General features: G+C 42.6%; 1 protein-coding gene across 1 annotated transcript in view; it reads right to left on the reverse strand.

The window, feature by feature from the left end:
• Positions 1–12,610: 12,610 nt before the first annotated feature.
• Positions 12,611–24,474, reverse strand: part of LOC140733730 (amine sulfotransferase-like) — a 40,144-nt gene continuing 28,280 nt past the window's right edge. The window contains exons 6-7 of the mRNA XM_073057439.1: positions 20,143–20,323; positions 12,611–13,690 (exon numbers count right to left, since the gene is read on the reverse strand). Coding sequence (XP_072913540.1) covers positions 13,575–13,690; positions 20,143–20,323 — 297 coding nt within the window. The 3' untranslated portion in view covers positions 12,611–13,574. The remainder of the gene's footprint in view (positions 13,691–20,142; positions 20,324–24,474) is intronic.

Below are 24,474 nucleotides of genomic sequence, written 5' to 3' on the forward strand. Positions count from 1 at the left end.
ATTTCCCCCTCCCCCTCCTACTTTCAAATCTCTTACTATCTTTTCTTTCAGTTATTCCTGACGAAGGGTCTCTGCCCGAAACGTCGACAGTACTTCTTCCTATAGATGCTGCCTGGCCTGCTGCATTCCACCAGCATTTTGTGTGTGTTGTTTAGACTATTGTCATCTTGGTGCCTGAAAAGTATTTGTCAGTCTAATTCCACTTCCTAACTCACGTTGTTGCTTTGAGGACTATTCCTTTCAGAAATGTTCAGGGATTGGGTGTCCACCATTTCAAAGAGTGAGCTTCAAAATTCTGTCATTGTTTGGTTGAATTTCCCCACTGTCACTCTCACACTCCTACTAAATGCTTTTGCTAGACACTTTGGTATGTACACCTGCTTGTTAATGCAAATATCTCATCAGCTAATCACACAGCAGCAGCATAATGCAGAAAAACATGCAGACAGGAGATTGTTGTTGTTCAGACCAAGCATCGGGATGGGGAAGAAATGTGATCCAAGTGACGTTGTCATTGGTGCCAGATGGGGTGGTTTGAGTATCTCAGAAGCTGCTTATCTCCTGATCTCCTGGGGTTTTTCACACACAAAGTCTCTAGAGTTATAGAGAATGTTGAGAAAAAGCAAAAAAAAAATCCAATAAACAGCAGTTCTGTGGATGAAAATGTCTTGTTAATGAGAGAGGTCAGAGGAGAATGGCCTGACTGGTTCAAGGTGACAGTAATTCAAATAACCACACGTTAACACAGTGATTTGGAGAAGAGTTCATCGCTGAATGCACAACACGTCAAACCAAATGTGACTTCCAGTCAGGATGGCGCCTGTGTACAACGCTCCCTTGGTCGACATCTTCTGGCTAGATCATGAAACCATCTTTTTCACTACTTGATGATGTCTTTTACGTTTGTTTTTCATCGTGAATGTGTTTATGGAGCTATTGGAGCCTGTGATTTACAGTTTGGCGATCATTTGAGTGTTTCAATGTTCTGCAGTCTCTCAGAGGATTCTGGGAGGCAGAGGCAGCATGTGTGAAGGCCACAGGATGGGGCACAAGCCGATGTTCAACTCTATTTTGCCAATTAAAGCAATGAGGGAGATTGAAGCATGGAGTTGAATGTGAAAGGTGAGCGCCAGCTACCTGCCTTTTGATTGCTTCTGGGATCGCTCTGCTATGGAGAGGGGAGACTGCCTACTGACCGCTGGTGAGATCACTCTGCTATGGAGAGGGGAGACTGACTTTTGATCGCTGGTGAGATCACTCTGCTACCAGAGATGGGAGACTGTCTTTTGGTCGCTGGTGGGATTGCTCTGCTGCCAGAGAGGGAAAGGTCTGCGGCTGTGCCAGGAGAATATTACTCAGGTTTTCTCCATTTTGGAAATGGACTATAGATTTTTTTTTAGTCTTACAGTTTTTTATAAACTGTTTTTTGCCTGATTTTTCTCATTTTTTTGTGTGCGGGTGAGGGAGATCTGGGGGTTGATTATGCCTGTTTGGTTCGTTTTTTGTTTAGGGAGGAGGGAATTGGGGGTTGATGATCGTGCAGTTGGACTTTCTTGGTTTCATGGTATCGGGAGAAGAATTTCAGAGTTGTCTACTTTGATTTTTTAAAAATGAACCTTTGAACCCTGAAGTGGATGGTCTGCAATAGCAGAAGACCAAGCATATGCACTCAGTGGTAATGGACTTCAGGCCCAACAAGCCTGCACCACGCAATTGCACTCATATAACATACTAACCCGTACGTCTTTGGAATGTGGGAAGAACCCGGAGCGCCCAAAGGCAACCCATGTAGTAATGGGGAGAAAGTATAAACTCCTTACTAACAGTGGCAGAATTGAACTGGTACTGCAGTAGCATTATGCTAGTGAGCCACTCCTAAATTCTTTGGCTCTGCAGCATTCACATAAATCTCGCTTCATGTTATGACAGCCTTTTCATAATGTTCTGATATCATCAGATGCATGCCGTTTTCCTCTGCCAATTAAGTATCCTGTGTGTCTTTATAATGACTTTATCTGCTTGCCTTTGTAACTCTGTTCAAAGTCGCCAGATGGACACTGAAGCTAGTGGATACAGAAGTTTTTATTCAACAAAAATGAGCACTCAGCTTCATATTGAGACAGTTATGTAAGAAGAGGCCCATTTGACCCAATATTGCATGACATTTTATCTGCTGAAGATCAAAACTAACAGCAATTCTATAGTTACAAAATATCGACAATGCTTCCTTTGAATATAGTTTTCTAACACTTCCTTCTTCACACCCACTCTCCAGACACCAAAAAATGAATATTAATCAGCATTGTCTGGTTTGCAATCAACTCCAGTCTGAAGCTCCAGGGATGGTATTGTTCAGGGCTGCACTTTAAATACAATCTATAATCCACATTCAGGTCTGAAGATGGATTGCTGGTGAAATTATTATTTTCTATGTACAGTACCCTAACTCCAGAATACACCTTCACAGTCCTTCTGGCTTCAGGGACCTGTACTTCCACGGACCATTTGTTCCTCTGAACCTCTCAATTTCTTGGACTTTTTGGGCCTCTTTAATGGCAGGTTTTTCCTGTGTTCTGCTTTACTAAATTCATTGATTAATTTTATTAAATGTACATGAATTGCAATATAAATCAGATTTAATCATTGAATAAGCACTTAAAATGTTTGCTTAGTAATTTTGTTTTGAAATAGCTGTCCTGACATAATTTGGCCATACTGGTCTGTTAGTATTTATTTACACTGAAAATATAAATGTTTTACATTTTGTGTTTTTTTTTAATGAAAGGAATTCAGCAGGACATGCAACATCTATAGAAGGGAATAAGCAGTCGACATTTTGGTCTGAATTTAAAGAAATTTTTGTATCCTCAGTTCTTTTAACTGAAAGAATCTTGTCTTGTGGAGTGATGCTAGTTTCAATCTTACTGTTATTTATGCCTGATATAATCTCTAACAGCACACACTTCAGTTTCTTTCCTCCAGGGAAAACAAGTATTTTCATGTCATTGGCAAACTTGGATGCTGTGCTAGACCTTCTTCCTGGTCGTTAATATAATTTACATTACTGCCATTGGATGTATACCCGTTCAATCTTTTGGCTGTGTGAAAGTTAGTGCGACACTATTACAGCTTGTGGTGTTGCAGTTCGGAGTTCAATGCCAATGCCATGTGTGAGGAGTTTGTGCTTTCTCCCTGCGACTGTGCGGGTTACCTTCGGGTGCTCTGGTTTCCTCCCATATTCCAAAGACGTACGAATTAGTATGTTAATTGGTCTTTGTACATTGTTCTGTAATTAAGCTGGGGTTAAATAGGTAGACTGCCTGTGGGGAGGGGCCTGTGGTGTACTGCAAATAAATAAATCTTGAGTGATTAAGGCTGAGAATGGATCCTTGAGTCACCCCATCTTCTCTGTCCTTGCACACTGGGGAAAGATACCTGCTTCAATGCCTATGTGTAGAATTGCAGAGGTTTTTTTTACATCCATTTGCACATCTTCTTTAATTAAAGAAAGATTAGCTTTATACAGTATGTCAAGTAAATCGAAATATCGAAACATTAGATTAAATTAGATTCAAATTTATTGTCATTGTGCCAAGTACAGATACAAAGCCAAATGAAATGCAGTTAGCATCTAACCAGAAATGCAAAGAATAGTGTTATTTTCAAAATAGACAATAGACAATAGGTGCAGAAGTAGACCATTCGGCCCTTCGAGCCTGCACCGCCATTTTGAGATCATGGCTGATCAATTCCTATCAATACCCGGTTCCTGCCTTGTCCCCATATCCCTTGATTCCCCTAACCATAAGATACCTATCTAGCTCCTTCTTGAAAGCATCCAGAGAATTGGCCTCCACTACCTTCCGAGGCAGTGCATTCCAGACCCCCACAACTCTCTGGGAGAAGAAGTTTTTCCTTAAGTCTGTCCTAAATGACCTACCTCTTATTCTCAAACCATGCCCTCTGGTACTGGACTCTCCCAGCATCTGGAACATATTCCCTGCCTCTATCTTGTCCAATCCCTTAATAATCTTATATGTTTCAATCAGATCCCCTCTCAATCTCCTTAATTCCAGCGTGTACAAGCCCAGTCTCTCTAACCTCTCTGCGTAAGACAGTCCAGACATCCCAGGAATTAACCTTGTGAATTTACGCTGCACTTCCTCTACAGCCAGTTTGTCCTTCCTTAACCCTGGAGACCAAAACTGTACACAATACTCCAGGTGTGGTCTCACCAGGGCTCTGTACAAATGCAAAAGGATTTCCTTGCTCTTGTACTCAATTCCCTTTGTAATAAAGGCCAACATTCCATTAGCCTTCTTCACTGCCTGCTGCACTTGCTTATTCACCTTCAGTGACTGATGAACAAGGACTCTGAGATCTCTTTGTATTACTCCCTTACCCAACTCTACACCGTTCAGATAATAATCTGCCTTCCTGTTCTTACTCCCAAAGTGGATAACCTCACACTTATTCACATTAAACGCCATCTGCCAAGTATCTGCCCACTCACCCAGCCTATCCAAGTCACCCTGAATTCTCCTAACATCCTCATCACATGTCACACTGCCACCCAGCTTAGTATCATCAGCAAATTTGCTGATGTTATTTTCTATGCCTTCATCCAAATCGTTAACGTAAATGGTAAACAGCTGTAGTCCCAATACCGAGCCCTGTGGCACCCCACTAGTCACCACCTGCCATTCCGAGAAACACCCATTCACCGCTACCCTTTGCTTTCTATCTGCCAACCAGTTTTCTATCCATGTCAATGCCTTCCCCCCGATGCCCTGAGCTTTGATTTTACCCACCAGTCTTCTATGTGGGACCTTATCAAATGCCTTCTGAAAATCGAGGTACACTACATCCACTGGATCTCCCCCATCTAACTTCCTGGTTACATCCTCGAAAAACTCCAACAGATTAGTCAAGCATGCTTTACCCTTGGTAAATCCATGCTGGCTTGGCCCAATCCTATCACTGCTATCTAGATATGCCACTATTTCATCCTTAATAATGGACTCTAGCATCTTTCCCACCACCGATGTCAGGCTGACAGGTCGATAGTTCTCTGTTTTCTCCCTCCCTCCTTTCTTAAAAAGTGGGATAACATTAGCCATTCTCCAATCCTCAGGAACTGATCCTGAATCTAAGGAACATTGGAAAATGATTACCAATGCATCTGCAATTTCCAGGGCCACCTCCTTTAGTACCCTAGGATGCAGACCATCTGGACCTGGGGATTTGTCAGCCTTCAGTCCCATCAGTCTACTCATCACCGTTTCCTTCCTAATGTCAATCTGTTTCATTTCCTCTGTTACCCTATGTCCTTGGCCCATCCATACATCTGGGAGATTGCTTGTGTCTTCCTTAGTGAAAACAGATCTAAAGTACTCATTAAATTCTTCTGCCATTTCTCTGTTTCCCATAACAATTTCACCCAATTCATTCTTCAAGGGCCCTAACATTGTTCTTAACTATCTTCTTTCTCTTCACATACCTAAAAAGCTTTTGCTATCTTCCTTTATATTCCTGGCTAGCTTGTGTTCGTACCTCATTTTTTCTTCCCGTATTGTCTTTTTAGTTAAGTTCTGTTGTTCCTTAAAAACTTCCCAATCATCTGTCCTCCCACTCACCTTAGCTCTGTCATATTTCATTTTTTTTAATGCTATGCAGTCTCTTACTTCCTTTGTCAACCACTGAGGCCCCTTTCCCCCCTTTGAATCCTTCCTTCTCTGGGGGATGAACTGATTTTGCACCTTGTGCATTACTCCCAAGAATACCTGCCATTGCTGTTCCACTGTCTTTTCTGCTAGGCTATCCGTCCAGTCAACTTTGACCAGCTCCTCCCTCATGGCTCCATAGTTTCCCCTGTTCATCTGCAACACTGACACCTCCGAGCTGCCCTTATCCTTCTCAAATTGCAGATAAAAGCTTATCATATTGTGATCACTACCTCCTAATGGCTCCTTTACTGCGAGATCGCTTATAAAATCCTGTTCATTACATAACACTAAATCCAGAATAGTCTTGTCCCTGGTCGGCTCTCGTACAAGCTGTTCCAAGAATGCATCCCGTAGGCACTCTTACAAACTCCCTATCCTGTGGTCCAGCACCAACCTAATTCTCCCAGTTCACCTGCATGTTGAAATCCCCCATAACTACTGCAACGTTACCTTTGCCACATGCCAATGTTAACTCCCTATTCAACTTGCACCCAATATCCATGCTACTGTTTGGTGGCCTGTAGACAACACCCATTTGGGTCCTTTTGCCCTTACTGTTCCTCAGTTCTATCCACACAGACTCTACTTCTCCTGACCCTATGTCCCCCCTTGCAAAGGACTGAATCTCATTCCTCACCACAGGACCACCCCACCCCCTCTGCCCACATTTCTGTCCCTACGATAGCACGTATACCCTTGTACATTCATTTCCCAGGTCTGATCTCCCTGCAGCCATGTCTCCGTTATCCCAACAACATCATAGTTACCCATTCGCACCTGGGCTTCAAGCTCATCCGCCTTATTTCTGACACTTCGTGCATTCAGATATAGAATTTTTAACCCATTTCTCCTCTCTCTGTTTGAATCGCTGCCTATTGTGCTTAACCCAGCTCCCCAAACTCCCATCGGGCTATACACCCCTAGAAATTTGTTGTCCTTCCTACATTTACTTATTCTTTCAACACATTTAACTCCATGTTCCGTCAGACCATCCCTCTGTACATGTGTCCTCCTTATCACTTGTTCCGCCCCACCTTCCTCTACTACACACTTAATATTCCGGAATCGTGTAGTCCCCACCTGTCCTTTATTCTTCCTCTCACTATCCTCTCTCACATTCTGGATCCCCGCCCCCTGCAAATTTAGTTTAAACCCCTCCAAGAAGCTCTAGCAAACTTCCCTGCAAGAATGTTAGTACCGCTCCAGTTCAGGTGTAAACCGTCCCTTCGGAACAGATCCCACCTTCCCTGGAACAAGGCCCAATTATCTACAAACCTGAAGCCCTCCCTCCTGCACCATCCTCTCAGCCACGTATTAATCTTTATAATCCTCCTGTTCCTTGCCTCACTCGCACGTGGCACAGGTAGCAATCCTGAGATTGTTACCCTGGAGGTCCTGCTCTTCAGCTTCGCACCTAACTCCCTGAACTCCCTACGCAGGACCCCCTCACTCATCCTACCCACGTCATTGGTCCCTACATGGACCACAACATCTGGATTCTTGCCCTCCCTCTCGAGAATAACCTTCACCCGATCTGAGATGTCTCGGACCCCAGCACCAGGGAAGCAACATACCATCCGAGACTCCCGATCTTCCCCACAAAATCTCCTATCCACCCCCCTGACTATAGAATCCCCTATCAATACCGCTCTCTTCTCTTCCCTCCTCCCCTTCCTAGTCGAGGGTCCAACCTCAGTGCCAGAGACAGGACCACTGCAGTTTATTCCTGGTAGGTCATCCCCACCAACAGTATCCAAAACGGTATACTTATTGTTGATGGGAACAGCCACAGGGGTGCTCTGCTCTCTCTGTCTGCTCCCCCTGCCTCTCTTGACTGTCACCTATTTGCCTACCTCCTGTCTTTTCGGTGTGACTACCTCCCGATAACTCTTATCTATCTCTGCCTCTGCCTCCCGAATGATCCGTAGTTCATCCAGCTCCTGCTCCAATTCCCTAACTCAGTCTGATAGGAGCTGCAGCTGGATGCACCTATTGCAGGTGTGGTCATCAGGGACAACTGTGTTGACCCTGACCTCCCACATACTGCATACGGAGCACACCACTGCTCTAACTGTCTCCCTCATTACCTGAAGTCCTCTTGCACCGAAGCCCGCTGAGCCAAAGCCCAGCACTCTGCTCCTGCGCACTCCGCTGCCCGCTCCTGAAGGTGGGCCGCTTTTTAAAGCCCGCGCTCGTCGCTGATGTCACCCGCGCTTGCGCAGCTTTACCTTCCTCCTCAGGTATTCTTCGGGTAGGTCCGAGGGTCTCGGCCTACCTACAATGGCTGATCCTCCGATCTCCAGTCGTATGTCGATCACGAGCACTCCTTACTCCCACTCCGCTGCTCGCACCGACACTGCGAATAAAGAGTAAGTGCTACAGCACACCAATATAAAAGTACTGAGACAGTAGAGTATGGGTACAATACTGCTTAGCGCTGTGATGTGACGTTCAGCAGGGTCACAGCCTCAGGGAAGAAGCTCTTCCAGTACCTGCTGGTGCGGGAGCGGAGGCTCCTGTAGCACCTACCGGATGGGAAGAGAATAAAAAGTCCATGGATAGGGTGAGATGCATCCTTGATAATGCTTTTCGCCCTGCCTCATGTTCTCAATGGTGGGCAATTGGGTGCCGATAATCAGCTGAGCAGTTTTCACCACATGCTGGAATGCTTTGTGATCCGATATGGGACAATTGCCATACCACACTGAGATGCAGTTGGTGAGTCTGCTCTCAATGGCACAGCGGTAAAAGTCCGTCAGTATCCTGGGACAGAGGTGAGCTTTCTTGATGCTCTGCAGGAAATAAAGGCGCTGTGCACATACAGTGAAATGTGTCATTTGCATCATTTTGTGGCGTGCTGGGTGCAGCCTGAAAGTGTTGCCATGTTTCCAGCCCACAGTTTACAAGCCCTAACGAGAGGTCATTGGACTGTGGGAGGAATCCAACTCGGTCATGGGGACAATGGTCAAATTCCATACAAACACCGATGGAAATTGAACCCTGATCTGTGATCATTGGCTCTACAAAGTTAAACACTACACTCCAGTACCACCCCAGATGTACAATTATAAACACACTTCTCTCTCTAGTTGGGCTTTATATGCCTTTTGACATACTGGACTATGTTATGGAAGTCAAAAAGGCAAGTCTTTGCTAATTTTTGCAATAGTGTTCAATTCTAATAAGGCCATAAGATATTTGAGCAGAATTAGGCCATTAGGCCCATTGAGTCTGCTCCACCGTTTCATCATGGCTGATCAAATTTTCCTCTCGGCCCCAATCTCCTGACTTCTCTACATGACCCTTCATGCCCTGATCAATCAAGAATCTTTCAACCTCTGCCTTAAATATGCATAAGGACTTGGCCTCCACAGCTGCCTGTGGCAAAGAATTTCATAGATTCACCACTCTCTGGCTAAAGAAATACCTCCTCATCTTTGTTCTAAGAGGACACCCCTCTACTCTGAGGCTGTGTCCTCTGGTCTTAGACTCCTCCACTGTAGGAAACATCCTCTCAACATACACTCCTTTCACCATGCGATAGTTCTCAGTGAGGTCACCCGTCTTCTGAATTCTATTGAATACAGGCCAAGAGCCATCAAACACTCTTCACATGACAAGGCATTCAATCCTGGAATCATTTTTGTGAACCTCCTTTGAAACCTCTTCTGTTTTAGCACATAAGGGGCCCAAATTTGCTCACAGTACTCCAAGAGAGGCTGCACCAGTGCTTTATAAAGTTTCAACATTACATCCTTGCTTTTGAAATAAAAACAGACACACAGAAAACCTACAGCACAAGATATACAAAACCCACAAAGTTGTGCTGAACATGTCCCTACTTTAGAAATGACTAGGCTTACCTATAGCCCTATATTTTTCTAAGCTCCATGTACCTATCCAAAAGTCTCTTAAAAGACCCTATCGTATCCGCCTCCACCATCGTTGCCATTCCATGCACTCACCACTCTCTGAGTAAAAAACGTACCCCTGACATCTCCTCTTTATCTACTCTCCAGCACCTTAAACCTGTGTCCTCTTGTAGCAACCATTTCAGCCCTGGGAAAAAGCCACTGAATATCCACATGATCAATGCCTCTCATCATCTTGTACACCTCTATCAGTTCACCTCTCATCCTCTGTTGCTCCAAGGAGAAAAGGCTGAGTTCACTCAACCTATTCTCATAAGGCATGCTCCCCAATCCAGGCAACATCCTTGTAAATCCCCTCTGCACCCTTTCTATGGCTTCCACATCCACAAATGAATGCTAACATCACATTTGCCTTGCTCACCAGACGCAACCTGCAAATTAACCTTTAGGGAATACTGCACAAGGACCCCCAAGTCCCTTTGCATCTCAGTTTTTGTATTTTCCTCCTTTTAGAAAATAGACAACGCTTTCATTTCTTCCACCAAATTGCATGACCATACATTTCCCGACACTGTATTCCATCTGCCATTTCTTTAACCATTCTCCTAATCTGTCTAAGTCCTTCAGTAGCCTGTTTACTTCCTCAAAACTACCTGCCCCTCCATCTATCTTCATATTGTCTGCAAACTTTGCAACAAAGCAATCAATTCCATCATCCAAATCATTAATGTATAATGTTTAAAGAATAGGTCCCAACACAGACCCCTGTGGAACACCACTAGTTGGTGCCAGCCATTCAGAAAAACATAGATCATAGAATAGTACAGCACATTACAGGCCCTTCAGCCCACAATGTTGTGCTGACCCTCAAACCCTGCCTCCCATATAACCCCCCGCCTTAAATTCCTCCATATACCTGTCTAGTAGTCTCTTAAATTTCACTAGTGTATCTGCCTCCACCACTGACTCAGGCAGTGCATTTCACACACCAACCATTCTCTGAGTGAAAAACCTTCCTCTAATATCCCCCTTGAACTTCCCTCCCCTTACCTTAAAGCCATGTCCTCTTGTACTGAGCAGTGGTGCCCTGGGGAAGAGGCACTGGCTGTCCACTGTGTCTATTCCTCTTAATATCTTGTACACCTCTATCATGTCTCCTCTCATCCTCCTTCTCTCCAAAGAGTTAAGCCCTAGCTCCCTTAGTCTCTGATCATAATCCATACTCTCTAAACCAGGCAGCATCCTGGTAAATTTCCTCTGTACCCTTTCCAATGCTTCCACATCCTTCCTATAGTGAGGCGACCAGAACTGGACACGGTACTCCAAGTGAGGCCTAACTAGGCCACACTAATTAGGCTTCCTTTATTCCCACTCTTTGTCTCCTGCTAATCAGCCACTGCTTTATCTATGCTGGAATCTTTCCTGTAATACCATGGGCTCATATCTTGTTCAGAAGGCTCATGTGTGGCACCTTGTCAAAGGCCTTCAGAGAAACCAAGCACACAATGTCAACTGATACTCCTTTGTCTATCCTGCTTGATACTTCAAAGAATTTCAACAGATTTGTAAGGCAAGATTTTCCTCGAGGAAACCATGCTGATTACAGCCTAGTTTATCATGTACCTCCAAGTACTCTGAGACCGCATCCTTAATAATCAATTCCAACTTCTTCCTAACCACTAAGGTTAGACTAACTGGCCTATAGTTTCCTTTCTTTGCTCTCTACCTTCTTAAAGTGTGGAGAGACATTTGAAATTTTCCATTCTTCTAGAACCATTCCAGAATCTAGTGATTCTTGAAAGATCATTACTAATGCCTTTATGATCTCTTCAGCCACCTCTCGGGTGTACACCATCTAGTCCATGTGACTAATCTACCTTCCGACCATTCAGTTTCCCAAGAACCTCCTCTCTAGTTAAGGTAACTTCACACACTTCATGACCCCTGACACCTGGAACTTCCACCATACTGCTAGTATCGTCCACAATGAAGACCGGTACAAAATACTTATTCAATCCTCTCCCTCTAATCTTTGCTATATTATATGCCTTCTCTTTGGCTTTACATTGGCTTTGACTTCTCTTGTGAGACATGGTTGTGTCATCTTTCCTTTAAAATACATCTTCCTCTTTGGGATGTATATATCCTGTGTCTTCTGAATTGCTTCCAGAAATTCCAGCCATTGCTGCTTTGCCATCATCCCTGCCAGTGTTCTTTTCCAATCAATTCTGGCCGACTCCTCTCGCATGGCTCTATAATTCCTTTTACTCCACTGTAAAACTAATACATCTGACTTGAGCTTCTGCTTCTGAAATTTCAGGGTGAATTTGATCACATTATGATCATTTTCTCCTAAGGGTCCTTTTACCTTAAGCTCTCTAATCAAATCTGCTTCATTGCACAACACCCCAATCCAGAGTAGCTTGATCCTCTAGTGTGCTCAACCACAAGCTGCTCTAAAAAGCCATCTTGTAGGCATTGTAGAAATTCACCCTCTTGAAATCCAGCGCCATTCTGATTTTCCCAATCTACTTGCATATTGAAGTCACCCATGACTATTGCAACATTGCCCTTTTGGCAAGCATTATCTATCCCCCATTGTAATTCACAGGCCACATTCTTACTCCTGTTTCAGTGTCTGGAAACAACTCCCATCGGGGTGTTTTTACCCTTGCAGTTCCTTAGTTTTATCCACAATGATTCAACACCGTCTGACCCTATTTCACCTTTTATTTCCCAATATTTTTATTGAATTTCATATACACAAATACAGAGTTCATAAGAATACTTAATATAAATCAAAATAAGATAGCACAAAATGCACTATATATAAATCATAATGATACAATCACAGTATCCCATATTGATTATCTATCAAATAAAATGAATTGAATAATGAAATACATTAGTATGATTGATTATATTATTTTAAAAATCTATACCCCCTACCGAGACAAAGCTGGATGGAGAAAGAAAAACAAGAAAAAAAAGAAGAGAGTACTTTAACATATAGTATTTTATAATAATCACATAACCATTGAGCCTGTGTGGGCGGGGGGGGGGGGAGCAATCTCCTTCCATTTAAGCAAGATCGCCCTTCTAGCCATAAGTGAAATAAAAGCCAATGATTCAACACCCTCTGACCCTATTTCACCTCTTCTTAATGATCTGATTTCATTTATTACCATTCTGCCTTCCTGCCTATCCTTTCCATATAGTGTGTATCCTTGGAGGTTAAACTTTCAGCTATAATCTGTGATTCTGTGGTGCCTATAACATCCTACCTGCCAATCTGCAACTGTGCTTCAAGTTTATCTTCCTTATTCCAGATACTGCGAGCATTCAAATATAACACCATCAGTCCTGTATTCACCTTCTTCAATTTTGTCCTCCTCTTATGTTGCAAATCATCCTGTGATTAATTTAGGGTTAAATTGGGGGATTTCTGGGTAGTGAAAGGCCAGAAGGGCCTATTCCCCACTCTATGTCAAAAAACAAATAAATGCAAATAATCTCTTTCACCAATCAACTTCCCAGCTCTTTACTTCCCCCCGTCCCAGTTTCACCCACCACTACCACCTTGTATTTCTTCCTCCCCTCCCCCTAACTTCTTAATCTGACTTTTCCCCTTCCTTTCCAGTCCTGATGAAGGGTCTCAGCCTTAAATGTCGACCGTTCATTCATTTCTATCGATTCTGCCTGTCCTGCTGAGTTCCCCCAGCATTTTCTTGTGTTTCGTTTTTAGTTCTTGACTGAATCAACACAGCAGCACAATGGTTTTGAAAAGTACTAATCTGTTACTTTCTGATAGCATTACAATATGTACTGATAATGTACTGTATCTCAGAATAAATTGCACACAAAATTTAATGGAATAAGAATGAAAATTAACAAAATATTTGCAGTATTATTATGGAACCTTGAAGCATTTTGGCTAATAGACAGTTTTCAGAGTTATTCAAATAAAATTCTTCATTCACCCAAGTTCCCAGATGAACTTCAGTGAGACATCTTCCATTTTTCCCTGGAATATTTTAGTAAACATCTCGTTTTGGGCCACAGTGAAATGGGTTTTCCAGTCCCCTACTATCCCTGAATTAAAACACAAAGGAGAGATTGAAAAGTTAGAAAAACATACAGTGTTGGTAGTCAGGAATAAAAAAAATAAAAAATACTGGAAACACATCAGTTCATTTGTCATTCAACCATACTGTACACATGTATACAGATAAACAAAATATCATTTTGCTGGGGCCAGTGTGTAAAACACAGTACATTGAGTCACACACTGCACATCCAGAACATACGGTCACTAAAAATAAAATTCGCTCAAGTCTTTGAGTGGTATGGCCTGAAGATTGTAGTCCACTCCAACTGATCTGTCAGAAGAAGAGAATTCTTTGGGGAAAAGATGTCTTGTCAGAGGAGAGAGATTGTTAACAGGTAGTGTACTTTTGAATGATCTTCTCCCTGTGGAGATTTATTTCTGTGACGCCTGGCACGGCATCTCAACTCCCGGGAAGACGAGCTGAATTGCCTGCTGCTGACCCAGCTGAAGACAAGTTGATTTGCCTTCGTCTACCAAGCCAGCATGACACGAATATCTGCTACATGTTTGTTCTTGCAGAAATGCGACTCCAGGCCAAAATCCCATGCGCCATCGACCTTCACACCACGCCACTCAGGGACTTGTGCTGGTATTATTTTTTGTGACTACGCGTGCAGTTGTGACTATACTTGCTGTGTGTGACTCTGTGTGCTGTGATTTGCAGCCTGGCCCCGGAGGGACACTTTTCAGTTCAGCTGTATACTTGTGTAAGGTTGAAACACAATTCAATTTGAACTTGAACGTGGAACTCCTGTGAGTCTGAGCTACTCTTGGTCAGTCATTTGCAATGATGAGTGTGTTTAGATAGATAGATAGATAGATAGATAGATAGATAGATAGATAGATAGATAGATAGATAGATAGATAGATAGATAGATAGATAGATAGATAGATAGATAGATAGATAGATACTTTATTCATCCCCATGGGGAAATTCAACATTTTTTCCAATGTCCTATACACTTATTGTAGCAAAACTAATTACATACAATACTTAACTCAGTATAAATATGATATGCATCTAAAATCACCCTCTCAAAAAGCATTAATAAATAGCTTTTAAAAAGTTCTTAAATAGTTTACTAAAATACATTGAATGGTAACTTAAGCTCAGTCCTAACCCCGGCACTTTAACATATCTTACTCCTGGCGGTTGAATTGTAAAGCCGAATGGCATTGGGGAGTATTGATCTCTTCATCCTGTCTGAGGAGCATTGCATCGATAGCAATCTGCCGCTGAAACTGCTTCTCTGTCTCTGGATGGTGCTATGTAGAGGATGTTCAGAGTTATCCATAATTGACCGTAGCCTACTCAGCGCCCTTCGCTCTGCTACCGATGTCATACTCTCCAGTTCTGTGCCCACGACAGAGCCCGCCTTCCTTACCAGCTTATTAAGACGTGAGGCGTCCCTCTTCTTAATGCTGCCTCCCCAACACGCCACCACAAAGAAGAGGGCGCTCTCCACAACTGACCTATAGAACATCTTCAGCATCTCACTACAAACATTGAATGACGCCAACCTTCTAAGGAAGTACAGTCGACTCTGTGCCTTCCTGCACAAGGCATCTGTGTTGGCAGTCCAGTCTAGCTTCTCGTCTAACTGCACTCCCAGATACTTGTAGGTCTTAACCTGCTCCACACATTCTCCATTAATGATCACTGGCTCCATATGAGGCCTAGATCTCCTAAAGTTCACCACCATCTCCTTGGTCTTGGTGATATTGAGACGCAGGTACATTACTCCACTGGAATGTCACTAGATCACCATTTCTGACCTCAACGTTCAAACTTCAAAGTAAGTTTATTATCAAAGTAGATCATCTGTCACCATATACAACTCTGAGATTCATTTTCTTTTGGGCATACTCAGTAAGTTCAATAACCATAATAGAATCAATTAAAGACTGCACCAACTTGGGCGTTCAACCTGTGTGCAAAAGAAAATAAACAGCAAATACTAAAAAAAAAGAAATAATAACAAATACATAAGCAATAAATATCAAGAATATGAAATGAAGAATCCTTGAAAGTTAGTCCATAGGTTGTGGAAATATTTCAGTGACGGAGCAAGCGAAGCTGAGGGAAGTTATCCCCTTTGTAGATGTGCTCAATGGTAGGGAGGGCTTTATCTCTGATGGACATTGCTGTATATACTACTTTTTGAAGGATTTTCCATTCTAGAGCATTGATGTTCCCGTACCCGGCTGTGATGCAGCCAGTCAGTACACTCTCCACCACACAGCTATAGAAGTCTGTCAAAGTTTTAGATGTCGTGCCAAATCTTCGCAAAATCCTAAGAAAGTAGACATGCTTCTGTGCTTTCTTCATAATTGTACTTACGTGCTGGGCCCAGGACAAATCCAATAAAATGATAACACTGAGGAATTAAAAGTTGCTGACCTTCTTTAGCAAATGATACTTCAGTATCACTTCAACTGTCTCAACAATACTCATGCACTCCACTCAATAAGTTCCATTGTCTATTATGCTTAATTTTTCAGTATTACTTGTTCTCAGTATTATTTTTTCTAACAATTTCTAAGTTTTATTATTCTTCATTTTTTCTGTACATGCATAATTTGTCTTTTTTGCACATTGGTTGTTGGTCAGTCTTCACCTATGTCTAATTTCTCATTGATTCTATTGTTTTAGTTGTTGTACTCTGAATGTCCGCAAGAATACGAACCTCAGGGTAATATACTGTATGTTGACATAAATGTTTCTTGATAATAAATTTACTTTGAACTTCCAGTTAGGAAAACTCAGATCATAAGGCATGGGAGCAGAATTAGGCCATTCAGCCCATCGAGGCTGCTCCACCATTCGATTTTGGCTGATATTTTCCACTCTTAATCCCATTCTCCTACCTTCTCCCCATAACCTTTGATGCCCTTACTCATCAAACACCTATCAACCTCCACTTTAAATATATCCATATTTTAATAAATGCTCTTGATATATTGTGTGCATGTCCCTTAACTCCTGGTGGGGTCATCGGGGCACCGTCATGACAAGTTTTATGCACCGATCTTTTTGGTGACTGCTCATCGTACGACGTGTCTTGGGCATCTGAAACCTGGCAGAGCCCATCCCTCTCCAGGATATATTGTATCCAGATATAAAATCAATTACATTTTGAGAACATCGATTTGTAAGCGGAGGTAATGCAGACAATGCAGTGGAGAGTTAACAACTGATAAAAATTATATATACACAGTACAAGGCATATATAATTAGCACAACATTAATATGCTGCATGAAGATATGGGCATAATATTGGAATGTTTGCACACTGAATCTTAAATCTACACACTTTCAAAATGCTTCATATATCTGGAAGACCCATAATAATTGATAAATCTTTCAAAGTTCACAGTAGATCAAATAGAGGTTAGAGGTTTAGAGTGAATTGTGAAATATTTAAGGGGAATCTGATGGGAAATTTCTTCATTTAGAGGGTGTTGCAAGTGTGGAATGAGCTGTGAAGAGAAGTGGTAAATGCAGCTTGAATTCAGAGAAGTGTGGATAGTGCAAGTGAAGAGTTAAATGTGATTGGTCCTTGGGATATGCTAAAAAAAATGGAAGTCTGTTAGCTTGGAGTGGGATTGTTTCAAGAAAGTACTCGGGACCCAGTCCATAGCAATGTTGTGGGAGGGTCAGGGAAGTACATCTGTGGAAAATGGAGAAAGCATGTTTGTCTGGGCAGAAGGTCATAAAAGATAAAAGGAAAAAGCAAAGGATGGAAAATACTAGACTAAGGGGTTTTGAAGGGTAGAAAAGTCCACTTCCTTTGTTGCAATGGGGAAGAGTTTTGTCTTAGGCAAGATCATGGGTGGTGCTGAGATAGGGAACAGAATATTGAGTCAGAGTTAGAGAGAAAGACAGTTAGACAGAGGAAGAAAGAGAGGGTTATTAGAGAGAGAGAGAGTTATTAGAGAGACAGAGAGGGACAGTTAGAGAGAGAGTGTTATTAGAAAGAGAGAGTGTTATTAGAGAGAGTTTTATTAGAGAGAGAGAGTTATTAGAGAGAGACAGTTTTTAGAGAGACAGTTAGAGAGTTATTAGAGAGACAGACAGAAAGAAAACAGGCTGCATGTAAGAATTTTGGCTCTGTGACTCCCCACTAACATTGCAGAAATCAGCTTTTTTAGTGAATGGAGTATTATTTTGATTTCTATATTGCCACGAATGTAGACATTTGTTTTGCTTTCTGTATTGCATTTGTGCTGACTCTGATAAAGTGTTTTCTCGTGGTTTAATGCATGTGAAATGTCTCCATCGTTTGCGGATACATGTGCAAATACCATGATCGGAATAAGGAAAGAAGACAGAACAAAATGTAAAATTATTGTTCATTACAGAAAGGTAATGTGGTTTGGAGGGATATATTATAGCTGCAGATAGTATTTCTAGGCAGATCAGGTCTGCATGAACTAGATGGGGTGAAGGGCCAGTTCTTATGCTGTAGTATTCTATGTCCAAATAGGGAACGGGGAAAGATATACACTCAGTGGCCACTTTATTAGGTACACCAGCTCACTTATGCAAAATCTAATCAGCCAATCATGTGGCAGCAACTCAATGCATAAAAGCATGCAGACATGGTCAAGAGGTTCAGCTGGTGTTCAAACCAAACATCAGAATAGGGAAGAAATATAATTTAAGTGACTTTGACTGTAGAATGATTGTTAGTGCCAGTCATGGTATTTTGAGTATTTTAGAAACTGCTGATCTCCTGGGATTTTCATAGAACATAGAATAGTACAGCACATTACAGGCCCTTTGGCCCACAATGTTGTGCTAACCCTCAAACTCTGCCTCCTATATAACCCCCCACCTTAAATTCCTCCATATACCTGTCTAGTAGTCTCTTAAACTTCACTAGTGTATCTGCCTCCACCACTGACTCTGGCAGTGCATTCTACGCACTAACCACTCCCTGAGTGAAAAACCCTTCCTCTAATATCCCCCTTGAACTTCCCACCCCTTACCTTAAAGCCATGTCCTCTTGTACTGAGCAGTGGTGCCCTGGGGAAGAGGCGCTGGCTGTCCACTCTATCTATTCCTCTTAATATCTTGTACACCTCTATCATGTCTCCTTTCATCCTCCTCCTCTCCAAAGAGTAAAGCCCTAGCTCCTTTAATCTCTGATCATAATCCATACTCTCTAAACCAGGCAGCATCCTGGTAAATCTCCTCTGTACCCTTTCCAATGCTTCCACATCCTTCCTATACTGAGGCGACCAGAACTGGACACAGTACTCCAAGTGTGGCCTAACCAGAGTTTTATAGAGTTGCATCATTACATCGCACTCTTAAACTCTATCCCTCAACTTATGAAAGCTAACACCCCATAAACTTTCTTAACTACCCTATCTACCTGTGAGGCAACTTTCAGGGATCTGGGGACATGTGCCCACAGATCCCTCTGCTCCTCCATACTACCAAGTATCCTGCCATTTACTTTGTACTCTGCCTTGGAGTTTGTCCTTCCAAAATGTACCACCTCACACTTCTCTGGGTTGAACTCCATCTGCCACTTCTCAGCCCACTTCTGCATCCTATCAATGTCTCTCTGCAATCTTCGACAATCCTCTAAACTATCCACATCACCACCAACCTTTGTGTCATCTGCAAACTTGCCAACCCACCCTTCTACCCCCACATCCAGGTTGTTAATAAAAATCACAAAAAGTAGAGGTCCCAGAACAGATCCTTGTGGGACATCACTAGTCACAAACCTCCAATCTGAATGTACTCCCTCCACCAGGACCCTCTGCCTTCTGTAGGCAAGCCAATTCTGAATCTGCTTGGCCAAACTTCCCTGGATCCCATGCCTTCTGACTTTCTGAATAAGCCTACCGTGTGGTACAGTCTCTAGAGTTTTCAGAGAATAGTGAGAGAAACAAACAAAAATACAGTGAGCATCAGGCCTGTGGGCAGAAATGAGAGAGGTCAAAGGAGAATGGCCAGACTGGTTCAAGTTAACAGGAAGGTGAGGGTAACCCAAATAACCATGTGTTACAACAGTGGTGTGCAGAAGAGCATCTCTGAATGCACAACACGTTGAACCTTCAAGTGGATGGGCTACAGCAGGTGAAGGCCACACCTGGTTTCCCACTGTACCTAATAAAGTGGCCGCTGAGTGTATATCTTTGCAGCCCCCAAGTGCTAAGGACACAATAAATTGATAGATGGAACAGTGAACGTCTCTTCTGGGCACATCAGTGCTGCTTCTGGAGATGGAGACAACTTTCCAGGTGGTGGTTTCAGTAGTTCCTCTCCCATTATGGTCATACCACAGCATCAGGTCATCTAAAAATATTTCTACAGAATCAGCATTGTCAACAGTAAAGTCAAAACTCTTAATGGCAACTATTTTTTTAAAATTCTTTATTGATATACTTTGATAATGCGGTTTCAGATTTTAATTACCTTTTCTCATAAATCCTGGAACACTTGGATCAAACATTGGTAAGCTGGCATTTCCATAATTTGATTTGGGATCCATTTTCATGTTGTTAAAGGCAGAATGCTCAACTATTATGTTGATGCTTCTGTCGTCCAAGGATCTTCCAAGAAATTTGCAGAGTTTTATTACGGCTGTTTTCAGGTCCTGGAATCCAAGAAGAGTCAGAAAATCATAGAAATCTGCAGCATGGAAACAGGCCATTCGAGCCATCAAACCATGTAAATTGCCTACTCCCATTGACCTGCACCCAGACCATAGCCCTCCATTCCCCCCCATCCATTTACCTATCCAAATTTCTCATGTGTTGAAATCGACCCTGAATCCACCACTTGCACTGACAGCTCATTCCACCCTCTCACCACCCTCTCAGTGAAGAAGTTTCCCTCATGCTCCCTGTAAACATTTTGCCTTTCACCTGTAATCCATGGCAACTGGTTATAGTCTCACCCAACCTCAGAGGAAAAAACATACTTGCATTTACCCTTTCTATGCCCTTCAGAATTTTGTACACTCCCATCAAATTTCTCAATCTTCTATGTTCTAGGGAATAAAGTCCTTAATACTCAACCTTTAGAAATAAGAGAAATCATTTTTCGAGGATGTAACCAGGAAGTTAGACGGGGGAGATCCAGTGGATGTAGTGTCCCTCGATTTCCTGAAGGCATTTGATAAGGTCCCACATAGAAGATTGGTGGGTAAAATCAAAGCTCATGGCATTGGGGGGAAGACATTGACATGGATAGAAAACTGGTTGGCAGATAGAAAGCAAAGGGTAGCGGTGAATGGGTGTTTCTCGGAATGGCAGGTGGTGACTAGTGGGGTGCCACAGGGTTCGGTATTGAGACCACAGCTGTTTACCATTTACGTTAACGATTTGGATGAAGGCATAGAAAATAACATCAGCAAATTTGCTGATGACACTAAGCTGGGTGGCAGTGCCCATTCCTCAGCCCCATTCCCTGGCCTTCTCTCCATTACTTTTAACTCAGTGTCCAATCAAGAACCTATCAAGCTCTGACTTTATTACATCCAACGACCTAGCCTCCACAGCTGCCTCTGGTAATAAATTCCATAAATTCACCACCCTCTGGCTAAAGTCATTTTTCTGCATCTCTCTTTTAAATGGAAGCCTTTCTATCCTGAGGCTGTGCCCTCTTGTCTTACACTCCCCAGCCATGGGAAACATCCTTTCCACATCCACCATTCAACATCAAAAGGTTTCAATGAGATCCCCCCCACCCCCCATCCTTCTAAATTCCAGAGAATACAGACCCAGAGCTAGCCAACATTCCTCATATGATAACCTTTTCATTCCCGGAATCATCCTTGTGCGCTTCCTCAGAACCATCTCCAATGCCAACACATTTTTTATTCGATGTGGAGCCCAAAACTGTTCACAATACTCAACGTAAGGCCTCACCAGTGCCTTACAAAGCCTCAACTTCACCTCCCCGCTCTTGTATTCTAGACCTCTTGAAATGAATACACACATTGCATTTGCCTTCCTCACCACTGACTCAACCTGCAAGTCATCCTTCAGGGTGTTCTGCACAAGGACTCAAAAGTCCCTTTACATGTCAGATTTTTGGATTTTTTCCCCATTTAGAAAATAGTCTGCACATTTATTTCTGCTACCAAAGTGCATGACCATGCATTGTCCAACATTGTATTTCATTTGCCACTTTCTTGCCCATTCTCCTAATCTGTCTAAATCCTTCTGTAACCTACCTGTTTCCTCAACACTACCTCCACCTCCACTAATCTTCATATCATCTACAAACTTGGCAACAAAGCCATCTATTCCATCATCTAAATCATTTCTATACAACATTAAAAGAAATATTCCCTACACCAAACCCTGCGGGATACCACTAGTCACTGGCAGCCAACCAGGAAAGGATCCTTTTATTCCCACTCACTGCCTCCTACCAATCAGCTAATGCCCTAATCATGTTAGTGACTTTCCTGCAATACCATGAGCTCTTAACTTGGTAAGCAACTTCATATGCAGCACCTTGTCAAAGGCCTTCTGAATGTCCAAATATACAACATCCACTACATCCCCTTTATCTATCCTACTTGTAATCTCCTCAAAGAATTCCAACAGGTTCATCAGGCAGGATTTTCCCTTAGGAAACAAATCTGATTTTGTACTGTCTTCTCCTGTGTCACCGAGTACTCCATCACCTCATCCTTAACAATTGAGTCTAACCTCTTCCCAACCACTGAGGTCAGGCTAACTGGTCTATAATTTCCTTTCTACTGCCTCCCTCCTTTACAGAACCATAGGCAGCCTTAAGCATCTGGGGGCCAGTTTCAAGAGCTAATGTGGGGGTCCTACCATCACTTCCCAAAAATAAGAAAGAAAAAAAGTGAATATTCAAGTTGGTTTGCATCAATAATAGTATAATTTTGGACTTAAACATTGATGCATTATATGCACTTTCAGCATAATGGACAGACACACAACATAATCTAAACAATTCTCTTAATTAAAAACTGAAACTATGACATTTTTTGCTTTGGAGTGAGAAGCCTCGCCCTTTTCAGCAACTAGTCTGCATTGAATGGCACTATGTGTTAAGTATCAGCTGACATAAGAACAGCTTAAACAATTTCCCTCTACTTAAATTAATAACTAAAGCAATGTCATATTTAATGAAAATTCACACTTTATTTATTCAATGAACAGTGTCTGAAAGTTAACTACTGGAAGTTTACAACAAACTGCATTGCACGCTCTTTCAGCACCATGGACAGCTCACTTGAGGCCTGGAGAGCGAACAGAAGGAGAGAGAGGGGGGGGGACGCAAGTGGGAGAGAGAAATTATGATTTGTGGAAATGCCGCCTAATCGCCTATACACATTTTGAGTGAAATGCATGGTTTATTTTATTATTTTAATTATAAATCTTATTTCTGCTAAAAATGTGTTAAAAGACTTACCACTAGAACTTCACCACCCTCCTGTGCTTGAGTGCTGAGAATGCTTTAATAAGCTCATCTTTGTCCAGCGATCTTGTTATTTCATGCTTGTTATGTGTGCTGAACAAACCCGATGGAAATGAGGTCCAGAGCTGACCCCCCCCCCCCCCCCCCCCCGGGAACTATGCTGCTAATGAGAGAGAGAGAGATAAAGAACAGAGGGAGAGGCATCTGCTACAGATAAGAGAGAGAGAGAGTCGGATGATTTAGTATTATGGCTTCTTCACTGATGGAAAGGTAAATGATCTTTTGCTGCAAGGACACTTCTTTGCTCGTTAACATTCTTGCTGAGACAGCAGGGAGTGGACTAGTTTGATGTACATGGACATGTTGAGTTGATGGATAGCTGATACCCTGTCAGTGGGGATAACAGATGGATCTGGGGAGACACCCTCAGACACACCAGTGGACACTGAAAGAGTGTTGTGCACCCACAGGAAGGTGGGGGCCCTGGAGGATCGGTTCAGGAGAATCAGTCCGGAGCATGGTGGATGAAGGCAGGCCGGTGGGGACTTGTGTGTGTGTGTGTGTGTGTGTGTGTGTGTGTGTGTGTGTGTGTGTGTGTGTGTGTGTGTGTGTGTGTGTGTGTGTGTGTGTGTGTGTGTGTGTGTGTGTGTGTCTGCCCTTGCCTGGGTGACAAGTCCATCACTGAAGAACGGTCTAGTCTGGAACAGAAGCGTCATAACCAGTGACCCCAACGGTACAACGGAACAAGAAGATGAAGGAAGGTTTGCCTACTGCAGCTGCTCATCTCTCGCTCTCTCTCTCTCTCTCCAACATTGCAACACAATAACAACTACATCAACGCGAACTGAACTGAACTCTATATTCTCTTATGACAATTCATTTACCCCTAGACTTTGATAAAGCTTGGTTTTGATTATTATTCCTGCACTTCTGTATTTATCATTGCTAACCTGTTTTATATGTATATTGGCATTTTTGATACTGTATTGCTTAGTTTACTAATAAACACCTTTAGTTACAGTACCACCAGACTCCAATGTATCAGTCCATTTCTGCTGGTCTGTTAACTCAGTTACGGGGTACGTAACAAATTGGGGGCTCATTCGGTATTTGATTACCAAATTGGGGGGGGGGCAGTGAATCGGGGTAGAATTCCCTTATCTGGTCTGGTTGTGTGAGAAACCAGAAAGGCAGATAGCAGAAATGGATGTTGACGAGTTTCTGTTTAGTCCGGACCCTGTGGGTTTAAAGAAGGCTAAAAAGTCTGAGTTGTGGGAAATGGTGGAGACCTTGGAACTCAAGGAGGTTAAGAAAGGGATGACAAAAACTGAGATACAACCTATG

Source organism: Hemitrygon akajei, chromosome 9 (genome assembly GCF_048418815.1).
Source record: "Hemitrygon akajei chromosome 9, sHemAka1.3, whole genome shotgun sequence".
In the NCBI taxonomy this organism is placed as follows: Eukaryota; Metazoa; Chordata; class Chondrichthyes; order Myliobatiformes; family Dasyatidae; genus Hemitrygon; species Hemitrygon akajei.